The sequence below is a fragment of the Prenolepis imparis genome, unplaced genomic scaffold (genome assembly GCF_030444845.1).
Source record: "Prenolepis imparis isolate NDT839.2.m4 unplaced genomic scaffold, iyPreImpa1.0 SCAF_4, whole genome shotgun sequence".
Lineage (NCBI taxonomy): Eukaryota > Metazoa > Arthropoda > Insecta > Hymenoptera > Formicidae > Prenolepis > Prenolepis imparis.
Window position 1 is genome coordinate 3720167 of NW_028141162.1, and position 19657 is coordinate 3739823.

At 34.6% G+C, this 19657-nt stretch overlaps 1 protein-coding gene across 5 annotated transcripts in view; it reads left to right on the forward strand.

Moving 5' to 3' along the window:
* Positions 1-19657, forward strand: part of LOC145934711 (prominin-like protein) — a 39004-nt gene that overhangs the window by 15650 nt on the left and 3697 nt on the right. Inside the window, exons 2-16 of one of the 5 annotated variants that reach the window (XR_014425094.1) lie at positions 10001-10268; positions 10768-11120; positions 11394-11515; positions 11604-11627; positions 12155-12166; positions 12843-13138; positions 13229-13378; positions 13462-13677; positions 13918-14473; positions 14570-14728; positions 14976-15097; positions 16026-16076; positions 17416-17577; positions 18425-18484; positions 19216-19333. Coding sequence is in view for 4 of the 5 variants with exons in the window: in XM_083035390.1 (XP_082891516.1) it covers positions 10001-10268; positions 10768-11120; positions 11394-11515; positions 11604-11627; positions 12155-12166; positions 12843-13138; positions 13229-13378; positions 13462-13677; positions 13918-14473; positions 14570-14728; positions 14976-15097; positions 16026-16076; positions 17416-17577; positions 19216-19332 (2608 nt within the window). In the remaining variant the exon portion in view is untranslated. Of the gene's footprint in view, positions 1-10000; positions 10269-10767; positions 11121-11393; positions 11516-11603; positions 11628-12154; positions 12167-12842; positions 13139-13228; positions 13379-13461; positions 13678-13917; positions 14474-14569; positions 14729-14975; positions 15098-16025; positions 16077-17415; positions 17578-18424; positions 18485-19215; positions 19334-19657 lie in introns of those variants that run through there. The other 4 variants (XM_083035390.1, XM_083035392.1, XM_083035394.1 and 1 more) reach the window with 4 other exon arrangements.

The following is a 19657-nucleotide window of genomic DNA, read 5'->3' on the forward strand; positions in this document are numbered from 1 at the left end:
AGCCTTATACAGTAACAATGGGAATCCGGTTCACAGATACTAATAGTTTTTCACACGCGTGCGACATTCTTAACCGTCTAGGATCGAGTTTCGTCGAAACGGTATATGGAGTCTCGAGTCCGTTCATAAAATCCTACGTTAGGGCTTGAGGGTCCTTTATAGAAGGGACCCATAAATTTATTCGCTATTGTTCTCGACGCGTCCAGAAAATAACATCTTTCTTTCGATCGTTAAGTCTACCGCCACATTTATTGCTCCGGAACCTCCTGTAGAGGAAGAGAGAGAAAGAAAGAGACGTAAACTCGCGGAAATTGTATCATTCACCAGATCGCTTGCATATTGCAATTGTTTACTATGTAGACTGTGATATACAAGATTAGATTTCAAGTATAAACTGCCATATAAATTTCTATAAGAGTGTAACAAGACTTACGTTTACTTTTACTAAGATAATATCTTTAGATATTTCCATAACACATAATGTAAAAAAGGAATCATAGATACGTAAGAATATTAATTGATAATTAATTACGTTTTACATCAAATTTTGTTGAAAAATTTTTTTACAATTGTACAAACAGTATTGCAAACGTTCTGTGCAAAGTACGAGTCGTAAATCGTCCTATTCTTATTTTCGCGAGAGATGGCTCGTCTTCTTTTTTCCGTGCATATCGCGCGAGGGTGGGCACCATTTATTATTACTTGTCGCATTATCGTCAGACATGCAGACGTCACTTGACGTATATACGATCTTTTTTGACATTAGTCTTGCAATGCCCGCCGCATTTTACATTCGCGTCTCGTCAACCCTCCTGTTGTATGACGTTTCACGCTCACAATGGCAGGAAATTAATACATATGTATTCCCCTATGCGGGAGTCCTTGAAAGAGAAACGCAAAAGCTTATTATCTGACCGGGAAAATCCCGCAGGCGTTAGCAACGGAAACCACAGAAAAAAAAATATATATATATATATATATATATATTCAGAAATAAGGCTCTCGCGATATTTGTCGGGATAAAATTGATTCGCCTATTTATGTGACATACGGTATAGATAAAACATTAAATAATTTTATTTAATAATTGCTTGATAAAAATGCAACGTTAGAAAATAGACAGGTTATTTTTTAAATTTTATAAATATTTATATTTATATAAATATATGAGATTTATTATCTCAATCAATCCGTTAAAAATTCTATGAACATTTCTGTTTAACACACGATATAAGCATGCACTCCGTGAACTTCGACATTCCTTCCTACGTTCATTGGTTCCAATAAAACACGAGTTAGTTTCGCACATCGATGAAGCGTGCACTCGACAACTCGTTAATTTAACGTTTAATTTATCGAGATTCGATAACGGCGCAGAATTCTCGCTTGTAAGAGATATAGTTATAATTTACATTTTTTGAAAGCGACACCGTATCTATATCCGAAAGTGCTTGAATTTTATTATTTACCAGAGAGGAATCTTTATTAGATTAATTAAGAAGGAATAATTATTTTCATTACTTTACGCAGCAAAAAGTTGATAGCGCACTTTCCCGTTTCGTTTTCGCAATAAAATGGGTCATTTTGTTCTTGAGATATCTTAAGAGAAGATAATGCGATCTAAATTACTCAATATAAGTTTGACAAGACCGTCGACATTTTAATCGAGGCATCGGGTTAGTTCGGGTCAGCGGCTCGACAATTAAGCTTGAACGCAATGCATATTTATGCACAGCCGTGTGAACGTTTTCTTGCCTGTATTTTATGGCTCGCATGAAATTCTTATCTCGAAAGAAAAATCGGAGGCGTGTGTAATTAAAAAATACGGTATATCTTCTAATTATGACGATAAAAAAAGACAAAGCGTACACAGTTGAAAAATTTGTGTTAAATTTAACAAATATCACCTGTCCCAAACGGTCCACAGAAATTTTTGTGTTAATTTAACATAATACGGATATGTTAAATGGTGACACGAATATTGTGTTAATATTTTAACATAAAATAAATGCAAACTTCAAATAAACTTAAAATAAATTTTGTGTAAAATTAACATAGTTTTAATGTAAAAATTAACTAAAAAAATTGTTAATTTTACATTTTATCACCCCCACTTATATTATAAAGTAAAATTAACATTTTTTTCTGTAAATTTTAACAGATAAATCTTGTCACTAATAATACCGAACATATTTATTGTGTAAAATTAAAAATAGATATACATTGTGTTATTTTTACACTTTTTTTTAGTTGTTTTAATAATTTAACATTTGAGTCCAATTAACATAACAGCAATATGTTAAATTAACACATGAATGTGTTAAATATTTAACACAAAAATTTTAACGGGGACCGTTTTTAACAAGAAAACACAAATTTTCCAACTGTGTAGCATGATGCGACCGCAAACAAAAAGATTAATTACCGCAACATTAATTACACCGCAATCCTTATCATGAGTTTTTTTATTTTTATTTTAACGGCGTCGATCGTGCGACATCTTTTTCATCTGTCACAGGAATTATCAGCGCAATTGGTGTCGCGTGAACAAAAGTACCGTAATCGCGACGAGACGCGAAAAAGACGTCCGAGTAAATTACAGTTAAGTTGCAGACGTAACAGCAGAACAGCATCAATCAATCCACATTTTTCTCTGTTGTTATCAAGTGTCGAGCTTTTACGAATAATTATTTCGTGACGACAACCATTAGAATAATCGTGATTATTGATCGTTAAGTACGATTTATTCTTCGCACGGAGATAAATAAGCCAAAAAAATAGACGCTCTCTAGCCATTCTCTTTCTCTCTTCAGATTGAAGAGTCCGTCAACCTCTCGCGTTGCACACTGAATTTTTCCTTGAGCCCCGGCCAACTCCCGAAAAAGCATCGCGAAGAGTCAATTAATGCTCGAGTGGCAATTAGGCGAGCCGTGAGTCAACATCCGGAGAGGAAACGCTCGTTTCTGATAACACACATATATATATATATATATATATATATATATATATATATATATATATAGGAATTCTCTCGCTAGAATGGAAAGGATTAGAGAAACAAAAATAACTGACAATGAGAGAAAAAAATATCGCATGAGTTTATTGTAAAATACGAATACTCCAAGTTACATATCTTATTGTATATCGTGTACGTTTATATACTCGTTTCTTTTTTTTTTTTTTTTTTTTTCTCCAAAGGTCAATTTTCCGTTAAGCAGTTTTACAGATTAATGGCCAGTACCGTATACGTACTATGCGTAATCGTTACATATGTTACGTTCGCGAAGAAAAGCGATGCATCACGACGAATGCAACGGTACGCGGTTGTTGCCGTCATCGTCTCGTCTTGTTATGATTATAGTGCAGGAATTAACTTTCCAGTTGGGACATCAGTTAGGCACCGGCGCAATTAGGGCCATGGAGAAATTAATACAAGCGATGAAGTGTGTATACTTGATACTTTCAGTAGAAGGCAATTAGAGTCGAATTTACACTGTCTAATAGTCACGATCATCATCTCAGATGAATCATCTAAATATATATATATATATATATATATATATATATATATATATATATATATGGACTTTTTTGTTGAGGTGCAATTTATGATGTTAATGGCAAGCTTGATTTTTAGAAAAAATAAAATTTTATATACATATTTTATATATGATATATATAAAAAACAGATGTCGGCGAATTAAAAATGCATTATATAGAATGAAATATAAACAAATACAAACTCAGGTATCATTCAGGCACAGATATTAGGTGCAACAAAATTATTTTAAAATTCTTCTGTATTTATTTTAAAATAAATAAGTATATAGAGAAATTTAAAAATAATTTTGTTACACACTGAAAAAAAAAATTGTTAACTTGACTAAACCTTTCAACTAAATTACTATTTTATTAATTAAACATATATTAGTATTTAAGTCAAATATACGTTTTGTTAGATTTAATATTATATTTAATTTAAATATTTCTATATGTTCAATTAACAAAATAATATTTAGTTGAAAGGTTTAGTCAAGTTAACACATTTTTTTTCAGTACACCTAATATCTGTGCCTGACTCTCTTACTAGCCCTTTTCATATCTCTGAATTTTATTTAATTCTATAATAACATCTTCACATTCGCCGACATCTGTTCTGTTGTTAATCATGAATCTTGAGTGAAATTCTCAGTCCCCCTCGTCGACGAATGCATCTCCGCGACGCGGACAAAATTCTGCGATTGTAATCTTACAGATGCACGCCATATGGATATATGACAATTTTTTCTTCAAGTACATTTCTGCTCTTGTTTCGAGTGGAATGAACAAGTGCAGGATGATTAGGAAAAGATGCAACATATATATAATTCGACGGGCAGTGTTTCTGGAACACATATGTGAGTTTGCTTGTGAAAGTAATAAAAAAACCTTTCTCTTTTTTCGCTTAAAACTTGAAAAAAATGCGCCAAGCGCGCTTTGCTCTTGAAAATAATGAGATGTGTGATCCGTGTTGTCGGGCTTGCGAAGTAAACAGTTCGTGAGAAATGCGGCGACCAGAAAAGCAAAGGAATGAAAAGTGGTGGAGAGATTCTGGAACGCCGAATCTTTCTTAACAAGAAGACGTGCGAAAGAGCTTTATCTAGATCTTATCGTCGAGCTATTATATTTATTTGTCGTTTAAACACGAATCGATTGTCAGACTTTCCAGCAATTCTCGTTCGCATTTTTCTTTTACGCCAATTACAACGACATATTGCTATAGTCGGAATCGATTAATCGCTTCTACATAAATTCGCAAAACATTTAAAGAGACGATACAGAGTCCCCATGAGATATATATCCCCTATATATTCCGGATGCGATCATTTCCTGTTTCTTAATTAATGTCGATGACGCGCGCAGAACATTTGCGTTAACGCGAGCCAGTCGATGTCAGGGGCTAATTGATTGCTAATTTTGCCGCAGTATTCTCAACTTAATTATCTCAATATGATCAATCGTAACTATTCGCAGATATCGGCTTTGAAAAAAAAAAAAAAAAAAACTTAGCGAACGATCTCATTACGGAAACTCACGCCAATAGAAGCTAATTGCTATTTAATTGCATTGCACAACCTTTTTCCATCATTTCCGGTTTTTGCTGATAAAACGAGAATTGTCGCGACTAATTAGACCGTAATTCTGAATCAAAGAAATCAATTGATTTATATGTATAAAGCCTGCATGTCTTGAAATTAATATAACTTTACAAAAAAAAAATCTCTACAGCATTATCGTTTTAGTTTTGAGCTAAAAAGAAATAACTTTGATTCAATCAGAACGTTGTATATAGCAATATTTGCTGTACCGTGACAGGCAATGGATTTCTTCATTAGGATAATGGCGGAAGTTTCTACCGGGATTATCGGCTAGAAAGTTCTGATAATAAAGCGAAGAAGAAGGGTGTTTTGAACCTGCGCTTCAATTACTTCGTAACACCATCTTCGTAAATAAACTCTGCACAAAAATATAAGGCGTATAACTACCTGATATTTCTAATTGTAATTTTATTCAATAGTGATAATGAGATTACGACATGACTGTCAAATTGCAATTTTATCATTTCGACTGGTAAATCGAAGAAGCGTAAAAAACGTACACAAAGAGAATTTTCTCTTAAAATTTACCCTGAAAATCATGGTAATCGTGGAACAATATGGTATGGAAAGAATTTTATGAGAATTTCTCTGATTAATATTTATCACAATAAAAATAATAATGTCTATCCGAGGTCACTGAGGTAATTTTTGTACAAGGGCTAGGTAATTCAGCGGCAATGCAAAGGAAATTTTGGGTAATCCAAGGTAATTTTTAGTAATTCTAAATAATCTTTAGCATTCTCAGGTAATCTTGGGTAATCTAATAGGAAATCTAAGTAATCTAAGGGTAATATCAAATAATCTGTAGGTAATCTAAGGTAATCTTTAATTTTTGAACTTTTAGTGAACGTCATTGATGAATTGTATCTTTTTGCAGTCGATTTTTGGAGTCGACGCTTCGTAAAAACGTGCTTTTTTATAATTTAAGAATTGTCGTGGTTAGGTTTTCGCGGTACCATGTCTTTCTCTCTCAGGCCTCGAACACACGAGCATTTAAAAATTGCGAAATGCATTCTTATCTACAACTTTTGATAAGCCATCGTCATTTAACGGTAAAATAAAACCTATATTACAATTTTTATGTATTGAATATTCTGCCGGTAATTCCGGTATTATTTTCATTTTTATCGCACTTTATTTTTATGGATGTATTGCAAAGAAAACAACTAACAGTAACAAAAATTAAATTTTTATTCCCAACGTTTTTGGGAATAAAATTGACAGCGTTAAGAAATAATAAAATATTTTAAAAATATACCAAAAAAATTTTTTTAAATGTTTTAAAATAGGAAAAAATTTTTACTGTTTATAACAAAAAAATTAAAATATATATTTAAAAAAATTCTTTAAAATTAATTTTAAATTTAAAAAAGGAAATAATCGAAAAAGATATTCTAAATTCTAAGTATGATGGGCATAATTTGTATTAGGTAATCTTAAGTAATTTGAGGTAGTATTAGGTAATCTTAAGTAATCTGAGGTAATTTAAAGGTATTCCGTATCAAGGGTAATTTTTGTACACTATAACCACTAGTGACCAACCCCTCGTATCTATCACAATAAAATATAAAACATGTTTGATTAATTTTACTAAATGCATGGTAAAATTTCTCAAACATGTTTTATATTTTAACGTGTAGATATTATGTTTATTGTGATAAATATTAATCAGAGAAATTCTCATAAAATTCTTTCCATATACTGTATTGTCCCACGATTACCATGATTTTCAGGGTAAATTCTAAGAGAAAATTCTCTCCGTGTAGAAACAAAAGACTGTATATTAAACTTTGTTTCTTTGTTTCTTTTGAATATCGGGGGGGAAAAATCCAGAATTTAATCAGCGATTATATTAATGTGGGAACCGTTAAAAGACCGCGCGATCTAAACCTGACGACGGCGGTATTAACGTAACCATAGAGGTCAATGACTGCGGAAAATCGATCGAAACCCTTACCTAGACGACAGTGAGTCTGCCCTGAGTTGCACGATTGCACTGGTTTGCCAGTTTGTCGATAGAATATTCACTTTACATATATATGTCACTGTATGCAGACGCTATATATAAGGACACGCTTTAATTCCTTCTGGTCGGTCTTTATTAAGAAGACACTATCAATTTTTTGTTATTATAATTCAATGCATACAGTAAACATATAGCATTGTTTAAAATATATTTGATATCGTATGAAGAGTCGAATTATAAATAAAGTGTAAATGGGTCATCAATTATAGTCGTAAATCTAAACGATTGTTTGTTCCGAAAGCGACGACAAGTTTTACGAGAACCAAGAGTCGTTTTCTCGCAAAGGAGGACAAATTTTCAAGAGTGGGATCGTTTTTCATGCTGAATCGCAGCAGCAGTCCTAGTTTCTTCTTTCTCTAGAAATTCGGTCCAGGAAGGCCATACATCTTCGTCGACCATAACACGTTTCCGGCATATTTCTATTCTTGAATCGAAAATTAATATATGCAACTCGGAGAAATATTGACTACGTAACGCGATTCCGCAACACGTATATAACTACACGTTATATGCTTTTATGTAAAAAAATAAAATATTGCATGTTGTGACATACTGAAAACATATCTCTACAATATTGCATTTGTCAACATGTTTATTCGCATGTCGTGCTTAAATAACAGAAAATGAATACGAGAGATGCAAATGTTTTAATTGATTTTATAGTTATTCTCACACATTCGACAAAATAATCCAAGTATTTAGAGAACTATTAACAAATTTAACATTTTTACAGAGAATTATGATTATCATTGTTTCATTGCACAATTATGATGACCTCAATGAAAACATGCTTTTTTTTTCATCATCGGGCATTGCACTGTCGACGTCACTAACGTCCTTTTCCGCGCCAAAAATAAATTATAGATTTTTCAATCTCCCATGAAACACATCTCTGCACTGTGTCCTGCTTATCATAGCGAAATCCATCACACGCTTGTTTTATTTATATAGATCAGTGTCGGCAAACTACAAGAATCTAAATAGCCATAAATTGTTTCCAACAATTTTCGACATGTTGATAAAAATTGCGCGAATCCTCAAAATTAAAGTATTAAAATAATTAATATACTTATTGGATGCTCTTAATATGCAGAATGTGACGCATCAAACAGCAACTCCTATTAAAATTTTCGCTATTATTGATTCATCCAACATTGCATACATACTCCCTAACGAATTCAATCTATTCTTTTCTGTGTTCCCTATTACCACTGTCTATTGCTAACTAGAGTCGTCCTCAAAATCCTCTCCATGATTCATGGAACTTGATTGACAGTGCCTCCGCTCTGATTTGACATTCTGCAAACGAGGTGCGCTTTTGGAGAAACGTGGTAATTTCAATTGGACGCATATTCAGTAGAATTTAGTCATTTTATTAAGTTAATGAACTGCGTTTAATCAGAGTTAATTTCTTTAAATAATGATATTTTAAAGACTTTATAAAATTCATATTTTTTATTTCTGAAATATTAAAAATTATATACAATATATAAATTTATCTCTAATTAGAATGAAAAAATTATTATAAAAAGTTAAGTATTTTACACATATTTTTAGATTCTGATTTTCTATATTTAATCATCAAAACTTTTTGAATTAGAATCGTATTGGAAACTTTAGTGCTTTTCGCTACCAGAATTCCATCAATATCGAACTTCTACAAGAATATAAAATATTAACTTTTTTTTTTACAGAAATGATAAATTTGTGCCATCTTTTTACATTATTGAGCAGAAATGTGCAGTATCGCGGTCATATCGGAGCATTAACATCTTCTCGAGAAAGAGCGTAATAAGACTAAAGAGAAAGGAATACTTTCACGCATCACCGAATACATGCACTTAGTGATACGCGACAAATGCGATTTCTAGAACTCGAGCGGTCCAGAGAGTCGTGATCTCGTTACACAAAATCGAACATGCTATCTCTTAGTTAGAGCATCGAGCGTGTCGCAAACATTAATTCGGGCATTTCGTGCGTTATTCTTTTCACCAACTTGCCGGACGAAAATTTCCTGAGGCAGGGAAGAGGGAGAAAAATTGCGGAGGGACGATTCACCCCGATCCTGTTGCGACCCGCAATCATGATTACATCGCGGTTGCGTACGCGAGCGTAGAAAAGCGCATAGAATCGCTGGATGTAGATCGATTCAGCTCGCTATACGGCCGACAATCTAAAACATACAGCCACCAAACAGAGCTCTCTGACCCATTTCCTTGGGTTGCATTATCCGGCAAATAAATTTTCGCCGTCCGTCCTCGTTGTTTTCCGTTGCGACCTGGCAACCCTTCCGGCACCCTGACCTATGACCTACATTCGACGCGTCCTCATTCTATCCGTTCTCTCACCCGGTTCTCCCCACCGAGGAAGGACGCGACACATCAGCTGTTCCGATGGAGAACATGTTTGGAGCTGGGTTTTTATGCATTATGAATCGTTGAGTGGAAGAGAAGTTGCTTCCTTTATTATAGCTCGTTTCACGAGATTCTTGACCATTTTTGTTTTAAATATGAGTTGATTTATCATATACATGAGAGTTATACAAACCGCTGAACAAGCTCTTTAGAATTCTCATATTGCGGATTTTACTGCGGAGATTTCACCGCTGCCAAGAAATTGGCGCGTTTGCGTTCTTCAGCTCGATTGCGGCAATGCGCTGTTTTTTTTACATCAAGTCTACAAAATGCAGACAGTGAAAGATTGACATTTGCTGCATGTGTCTGTAACCCGGTCGATTACAGCCAGTTTCTCTTAATTAAATGTCAGTTGTTTCGCGATAACGCGATGGATATCCACCGAAAGCGAGACTTACAGTTTAGACATTTCTGTTGCGCAGGTATGATCAACTTGGTCGACGGTGCACCGGTTTTCGCGGACCCTCTGAAAGAATGGAAGATTATAGCGACGCATTATGGAGGACTAGCAGGCCTAGCTCTGATTGGAGTCCTCCTGGCAGCTATTCTCCCCTGCGCGGGTCTCTTCTTCTGCTGCTGCAGATGCGCGGGTCATTGCGGTGCTCGAAGTCAACCCTTTGACAAAAAGCACGATCACTGCAGGAAAATTATGCTCAGCATCGTGCTAATAGGAGTCGCCACTATTATACTGTAAGATAATTTTCTTTTCAAAAGACTCGTCAAACTTTTAAGATATTATTTGACAAACGTTCGTTCTATAATATTCAGTTGCGAGCTTTGAGCACTTTACACGTTATACGAAAATATTAAAAAGTAAACAAAAGTAATGTTACCATATATTTAAATAGCAATAAAGACTCCAGGAATTTGAAAATTTCCAAACCACCGCTTGCTTTCTCCTATTGCAAGTATGTATTAATGAATATATCGCTGCATCATATGTGTTGCACAGTTTCACAATTATTTTTTCTCTCTCTCTTCTCGAAATTTAATCGGTCCGAATAATAACAATTTAATCCGCTTTCATCAAATATGGTATTAATAATATATACTCGAAACTTATATTTAAAGCAGCCTTGTATAAAACTCGACGATGCAATTAAATTTCAATTATTCTACAACGATTCGCTGTTTTTAGCCGATGAAATTAAATGTAGACAATTACTTGAACAAATAATAATCGGATCAGATTCGGGGTGGTCTGCGCCTTCGTGACAAACGAGTACATGCAGGAGGGAACCAGAGAGCTTCCGACCAACGCCAAGACTAGTCTGAAGGACGTCAAGCTCTACTTGACTACCACAAAGCAAGAGATCGACAATTTGCTCAAAACCAATCCCCAGGAGTTGGAAGTTACGCTCAACAATATTCTGCAGGCCAGCGGCAAAATCGTTACCGAACAACTAGCGGAATACTCACACGCCGTTTCCCTCACTAATTTGAACGACATAGTCGCGGGCTTGGAGTCGATCAGAGAGGATTTGAGACTGATGAATAAAATAACGCAGGAATTGCGAACAAACGCCAGTCAATTAGACATTGGTACGTAGCCCAATCGTATTCATCTTGACATTTATTGAACAAAATTAGAAAATTGTTCGATACACTTGATATTTCTCTTCTTTCTCACAATTTATATCAAAGTGATTTAAACAGCAAAAAAAATTAAACTGCTTTTCGTACACATTTTAGACAAATTTACTTGAAATATAGTCATATCTCGTTCGAAAAATAATCTATTTTTATAACGAATCGTTTTAACGTGAAACGAGAACCTTCAGAAACAAAATGTTAATTTGTAATAATCTCTTATAGTTGTTCGCGGCGTCAAGAAAAATCTCCTTCACACGCTGGCTGCATGCACGACTGACAAGTGCCAACGAGTTCTTCACGACTACAAAGTGAATCAAATGTCGGTACAGGTGGACTTTGATAAGGTAAGTAGACGCATGAGTCTCGTTTCTTATCTTGTTAGCTACTTCAGCTAATTATCTGACGAGTATTTTTTTCCTTGTTTACACGCAGTACCTGGATCGTTATTTCCCAAAGGTATGATTTTATAGTGAAAGAAATCCTTTAACAATTTAAAATTTAATAAAAATGCTCTCGGAGAACTCCTCGATATATATATTAGCAAAATTAATTTAAAGAAGAAATGAAAACGCTAAGCAATCTCGAGATTGCGCTTACTGTCTTTAAGCGCACACTATATCGAGGTCCAAGTGCATTGAAAATAGTGACTCTTTAATGTATCGAAACGGTAGATTTGTACAAGACTTGCCTTGGCTTTCGTTTGCTTAATATAATAAGGCTTTTTGAAATAAAATTACTAATGTCCGAATTTTATCGAGCGATTAGATCTATAATAAGAATTGATCCTTATTCTCAATTTTCGATATATATTTCGACATATTGTAGATCAATGCAATTGTTTTCAGTCTTGCTTATTGCAATTTATATTGCGAAATATGTTTATCAATATCGAATATTATGGTTTCTTGCACATCGTGTGATTATTAGTATACGAGGGAGAGATACTGTATAAATTTGTTTGATTCCATGCTTGCCACAAATAGCTTCTAGCGTCTGTAAGTTGTAAGCAATAGCATGCAGTTTCTTCCTTACTTAAATGTATATTTTATGTAAATATACTCTTATTTGCATTATCATATTATTTAATTTTGCAAAGTAGTTGGTGAATATAAATATTTGATAAAATCCTACATATTACATGAGCCTGTTAATAAAACTTGTTTTTAGCATACTTTTTTAGCATTATTTGCATTTGTTTATCGAGTACAAGAACGAAAATAAATAATCTTGTGTTTTTAAGATGATTAAAAACAATATACTTAAAGAAGAAGAATAGTTCATAATTAAACATAAAAATTTAGCAATTTAAAAATATGTTGATGTACCATTTTTTTTATCTTTACTCCGACTGGAATAATTTTTGAATCCATTTTATGATTTGAGATCTATTTGATCCGATAATACTCTTTGTAGATTACTCTTCTAATTTTAAGATATTAATATATGCACAAATATATTCTCTTTATTTATATTTTTATAAACAAAAATAGATCTGACGATAGTCAATGAATAAATGGCATGTGTCTTTTAGTTTTTATTGAAATCGCACTTAGCATTCAATAATTTCAATCTATTTTGTGTGATGTATTTTTTATTGACAATTATTTCATACCAATTTTTATACCAATTGAGAAAGCATGTTACGTTATATATATTTATGGTACTTTCCAGCTGCCGGACGTTACATTCGCGTTACATAACATCACCGTGCTGATGGAGAGTAATATAGTGTCGGAAGTGAGCCAAGGCAGGGATTCGTTTCTAAAGATCCAGAAGGATATTCAGCATGCCGTTAATCAAACGATTCCCGTGGTCAGCGCGAGTATTCGACGAGCCTGTAACTTTCTAGCGGGCATCGCCAATAACATGACTGCCATCATCGATAGAATAAATGTCGACATAGATAGAGTTTATATTCGGCATTTAGAGGTTGCCCGGAACAATATAGATCAGTATTCGCCCTATAGGTTCGTGAAATAAATGTATATATCGTGAAAGACTGTATATGAGTGGATAAACGATCGACACGATTGTCCTTAAATGCGCATTTATTTCAGATACTATCTCGGTCTTGGTATATCCGGTATTCTTCTGACTGTCTTAATGTGTTTGACGTGTGGTCTTCTCTGTGGTATTTGCGGAAAGCGTCCAGACGGATACGGAGATGATTGTTGTAATAAGGGATCAGGTGCACGATTTCTCATGATGTAGGTTGCGCTGAAATCTAGAATAAAGTCGGTTTACTGTGGAATAAAATTGTCATTCTTGTTTGAATCGTCTCGAATTGCAGGGCTGTGTGGATCATCTTTCTTTTAACGAGCATTCTGATGGTCATAACCGTCGTGCATATGATAACCGGCGTTATGGCTCAACGTGGCATCTGCGAACCTTTGAAGAATCCGAAAGACAATAGAATGTTCGAGCTGGTCGACGAGCTTGTTCAAATCAAGAGGATACTGTATCCAAAATATCCTAATGCGAATATTAACATGAGTTATATTGTTACGTAAGTATGTATGGTATATTTTTTTGTATTTTAAAATCGAATATTCTGTATTTGAAAACAGAAAATACTATTTGTGGTAAATAATCTTTTATATAATTTAATATGACAAATGGATCAAAACTATATTGTTAATTTATAATAAATGTTAAAATGATAACTTTAGAGAATATAAATAATTGAATCAGTATCGAACATAAAATTGTCGATATATTTGACGCTCGATCTTTCTCTTTATTATAGCAAATGCCATGAAAACGAGACGCTCTACAATGTGCTGAATCTGAAAAATGTATTCGACGTTGAAAGCCTGCGCGATTACGCTGGACGTTACGACATCAATGACACCATCCAACAGTTGCGCCGCAAGATCAGCCTTTCCCCCGGTGTGGTGATTCTGAAGGACAGCGCGAGATCCAAGTTGAACGATCTAGCGCAGAGCGGTCTCAGCGACATCAAATTCTATCAGTACGCCGAGTTGCTCGCCGACAACATCACGAATATTAACTTGGAGCATCTTGCCAAACAATTGCGGGACGTATCTGCTAAACTGCCGGAGGGCCAGGAGGAAATCAGACTAAGTCTCGAGAAAAATGCGCACGATTTGGAACATTATCACAGAGACTTGGTCATGCCGATGGCTACGCTTAGCGAGCAATTAAGCGCAAACGCGCTAATGCTTCAAGAGAACATCAAGTTCAATCATAGCTCAATGGCAGACGCTATTCACGATTTAGTGGATGAAGTTACTAAGGCACAGCAGTTTCTGAATAAAGATGGGCCGGAATACGTTCAATATGTATGTATTTTACGCTTCTTCTTTTTTTAGATTTATATTTTTGCAACATTTTATATGCATATGGCTAAATGTAATTAATATTAATATTATTGATAGCTCGCAACTAGATTTGGCAATGCGTTCTTACATCAAGTGGACAACTTCCTCGAGCACGTGATCGAATCTGCATCTTTCAAGGTGGGAAAGTGCGCTCCCGTTTCGAATGCTTACAACGCAACGCTTGTAGCAGGATGCAATAAAATTCTAGATCCATTTGTGAGTATCGTTTTACGCCTTCTTAAATCTACTTACTATTATCTATTTGAATTGTTAATGAGTTTATCGAGATATAGTTAATTGTCTATCACGTAGATCTTTTTAGTAACTCTCATTAAACTTTTTAAACATTCTACGAGTTTCTTAGTTGACAAGTAAATATTATCGCGTCACGATAATATTGCAAAATTAAACAGACCTTGCTAAGAATTAATATTCATGCTTCTATTTGCATTTATATACGCAGAACGGCTTCTGGGCGAGCGTCGGTTGGTGCTTGATCCTATTCATACCGACGATAGTGCTCTGTGTGAAACTGAGTGCTTTGTATCAAAAGTCGGATCCATATCCAGGACCTCTTGTCGAAGCGTAAGTTTCTATTTTCCTCTTGTAAATATAGCGATTCACGACTGCGATTTAAAACATATATTTTTTAATTGTTCTTTATTTCTCATTCAATCTATGGTGCATGATGATATTTTGAGATACTAATGTGTCCTCAGTAGATATTGTCAATCGATATCATGCATCAAACATGAATTATTTATTGAATCGTTGATTAACTATCTCCAAACGTTGATTACGCGAACCTAAGGAAGAAATAGAATATAAGAGATAATGATACATTTTTAAACTCAAAGAGAGATCAAGGCTTTCCTTCTATCCTTTTTTTCTGCGAATTTTAATCAACCTTTCTAAGCACTCCCTCATGTAGAAATTGTTGATTCCTTCATTTCCGTCTCGTAGCCACTCTCAAGCTTCCACATACCATAGCATGTTATTCGCGCTTTGTAACATCTTTGATAGTCGGCATGTCCTCGTTTTATTTTCTTTTTTTTTTTTTTCATTTACAAAAAAATTCTTCGGTCTCGGAAATTCTAAAAAAGAATCTCCTGGCTCGAAATTGTGTTCTCTCGATCTCGAAAAGCCATTCAAAACGGAAATAATTACCTAATGTATAATAATTGTCCCATTTTCTTACGTAACACATACAAATTAACAATTCTAATACATATACAGCCAATAGGGTTTAAATAATTTTATAAAGTCCTAATAAAGTACATTTTATTTATTACCTAGTAATTACTATATAATACTATATAAATCAAATTTTATTCGTGTTACTTTAATGATTACATGTCTCGATTAATCCGCGCAAGATAACACTAAATGATTACGGAAACAGATTACTGTCTGACACTAGGACCGATCTTTCGCGGTAGCTTAGATTATGTTAGTAGCCATCTAATGTGTGGAATGGTTGTTGGAATCTAACCGCTAACACGCTCCGTTACAGTGAATATTTGTATGACGCGTACGCAGACAGGGATAACATACCCCTCGCCCAGTAAGTATACCACGACGAAGCTACAATGTGCTCTCGCATGTTCTACGTATATTCCGAGAGATACACGCATGCACATATGAAATATCGTCTGAATGCGGTTGTTTGACACATCATTTTCTCTGCCCTATCGTTTTTCATTAAACTTAGATTCAATTTTTGTTAATCAAGAATAATATTTTGTTACATGAACTATATCTTTTTTTACTTCTCTCTTCTTCGTCAGAAACAAAGAAGAAGAGAAGCTACTGTACACTATTTAAAAGATGGTAACTTTAACATAATTGCAAATGCAATGCGCAAATAAGTCAGAAATGTGCATAGATAAGAGGCTTTATATTTAAATATATATTATATATTGTTTTTATTTACATAAATTTTTGAGTCTAAATATGTAGAAAGCCTCTACAAATATTAGTAATATATGTTTTTTTTTTACTATCTTTCTCTCTGCATTTATAATTTTAAAGAGATAAAAATATATATATTTGTATAATATGTAAAGTGTTTCTATTGACTTATATAACTCTAGTGTAACATTAAATATTCTTTATTAATATTTTGAATATTTTATATCATGTGTAACATGCACCCTGTATAAGAGTTTAACATTCTCGTGCTGGCATTCTTACGTTGTAAGATATATTGCGTATTAAATTTCGTTAAACATTCTGGGATTTATTTTCCGCTTATTCGATTATATTTCTATTATTTGGCAGATTAATAATTTTTGCTTGTGTAGGAGCTTCACTTACAATAAGCGAAATATGCGTATGCGAATAGATGACGGCTTTTAGATTAAACATATAGCACCAGCTATAATCTGGGAAGTGTTGTTTAACCATAGGACTGTATAATGATTGAGTTTGCATAGCAATTGGCTAATCTGACAATGAATCTTTCTATTAAACCTTTAATTAACAAAGAATTAAATCAATGGCTATTGAAATGAATCAGCGAATAAATCTTTGACCCAATCTCTCTTATTCCATATCATTTAATTCTATTCTATGAAACTCATTGCTAAGCATATATAATTTGGTCATCCTGCGAGAATTTTTGTGCGGTTCTGGGATTAATACACACTACTCAGAAAAGTGTTTCCCAAATGGCGTTTCCCAATTGCTCCAAAGATCCGTATAAAGAGATGCAATTAAGGCATTTTATACTTTATATTTTAAAGATTTTCAACGGGCAAAATAGATTGGGAAACACTGATCACAGGTTTTTAACACCGATACACCGCGGCTTAGCGCGTACGACACACGTTGATCTTCTAACTCGCATGACGAGTGCTCGCTTCAGTCTAACGTCTTAAGTAACATATCGTGTTTGATTGCAGCGTTCATGACAAGAAGCACGTCACCCATAGCAGGCATCATCCCGCGGCATACGTTGAGAGCTATGACGGTCCAGCGGTGGGATATAACGAGCGCGAGAGGATCCCCGACGCTCATCAAAGTACGTCGCATCACGACTCGAGATATTCCGATCTGGCACCGAAGTAAGTTTCGCTAGGAGCGTCTTTCCGGGCCTTCATGTTATTTGCCTCATACTATTCCACCATGGAATTTTCTGGGAAAGCAATTTTCTTCATAATCTTCGATAATCTCGACACTATGCACATCGATTAAGAGACGTTTGAGAATGAGACAGGGTTTATATATGCAGGATTTAACGTGACATCGTGGCGACGTTACGTTACGTGAACGTAACGTCGCCCTGAAATTCTCTAGCTCTCTCTTTCTCCTTCTCTTTTTTTCTCTCATCGTTTCTTCATCGGTCACGTCTGATTTCTTTACAGTTTCACCCTATCGTGGCGAAACCACGAACACCCTTCCAAAACAGAACCTCACAATAAAGTCTTTAGCATATCACTAGAGTCGCAGTAAGTCTCTAATCGGAGCGATAAGCAAATAAAACAGCTTTCTGTGATACGTAATGCTTTCACCTTATTTGAGTATATCGAATCTCTGGCGAAATATCAAAATATCTCTTCGTCATTTTCTTACTCGGCACGAACAGGGTTCCCACTCATCGAATGATATCGCATCGTTTTTTATAGCTTATAAAGCTCGGACGATCGATGTTGTTCCGCGGTTTTGATGATGATAGAAGAACAAATTTCATATCAACGATCCCCGATGATGTAGTATGTGTGATATTCGTGCTTCTATCCATATATAGACCGCAAAAAAAAAAAAAAACAATGTCGATTGTTCCGACTCCGATGATTTTAGGCGCGCAATGGTGATGATTTCTGAGGTTTAACTGTTGAATTGTAATATCATGTGTCGACGCATTTGTGATGCAACCCCGATGGTCACGATTTTTCTCCCGGTTATTTCCAGGTGAGTGGGAACTCTGCGGGGGGTCGACCTCTCGCGTCTCTCACGTATACGCCTCTGCACGTAAGTCGCAAAGACTATTGTTACAAATGTTTCATCCTTTCTTCTGTGCATTTATTCGATCTGTTTATTTTCTGTTCCCTTTTTTAATTGGTCACGAATAGCTTTGCAAGAAAACTAGGCTTTTCGCAAGAAATATGTATAACAAGTAAGAAACACATCTGTGAAATAGGGTACAAGCGATCGTTCAGTTTTCTCTTCATTATGGAGATGCTTATGTGGAATATACAGTATCTTTAATAAGAGACGCCTTTATATATCAAGTGTCGATGTAAACTACTCGTGTCGAGTAATATCTATCCTGTAACGTTGATTTTTAGCTTAAAGGTACTTCAACTTTTCTTCGCGGAGAAGCATGTCTATTCTCTCCAACATGTATCGTGATTATATTTTGCAATTGTAATCGAGACAGACAAATTACGTATACGATCTTACTTTCATTTCGCTTGTTGGGCGGCTGCTATATCATATGTTAATTCGCAAATGGCATTTTACTGTGGCAAGGACACGATAGATGCGTTATGTTTAGCTCTTTCACTGCCGAAACTATTCCACTTCTACGTGGAATTTTTTTTATCACCATCCTACGCCAGGTAGCGGAAAGGGCTAAGCGAATGAATATAACTCATTAGAAAGCAAATGCTATTACGACTTAATTTGTAATTAAAATCGTACGTTGAATACGGCCGAGTATTCAACGTTAATTATCGAACTCACGAATGTTGTTATTACAGAAATTGGGACTTTCCTAACGGTGGTCCACCAAGGTATCAACCAGCTGCCGCCGGGGCTCCGCCTCCCCTAAGCACCGAATATGAACGACCGCCGCCCTATTACTATCCTGGACCGGGGCAAGTATCTTCGAATATGATTACGTTTGAAAATCCTACCTGTAATAGAGTAGTATTTAATTGATAAAGGAATGTTTGCTCCTTTTAATGGGTAGAATCTTCGAACGCACCTTATCTCGATAATATTTGTTATGTAATAGTCATCGTCATTTTTTAAATGCTCTTTTCAAATAATTGTAAATAAACAGTTTAAAAACTATTACGTTTAATATTAGTTTAATAATTAGTTTAATACTATTAAACTCTTAAATAGTTATAAATTTAGTTTAATACTATTAAACTCTTAAATAGTTATAAATTTAGTTTAATACTATTAAATTCTATA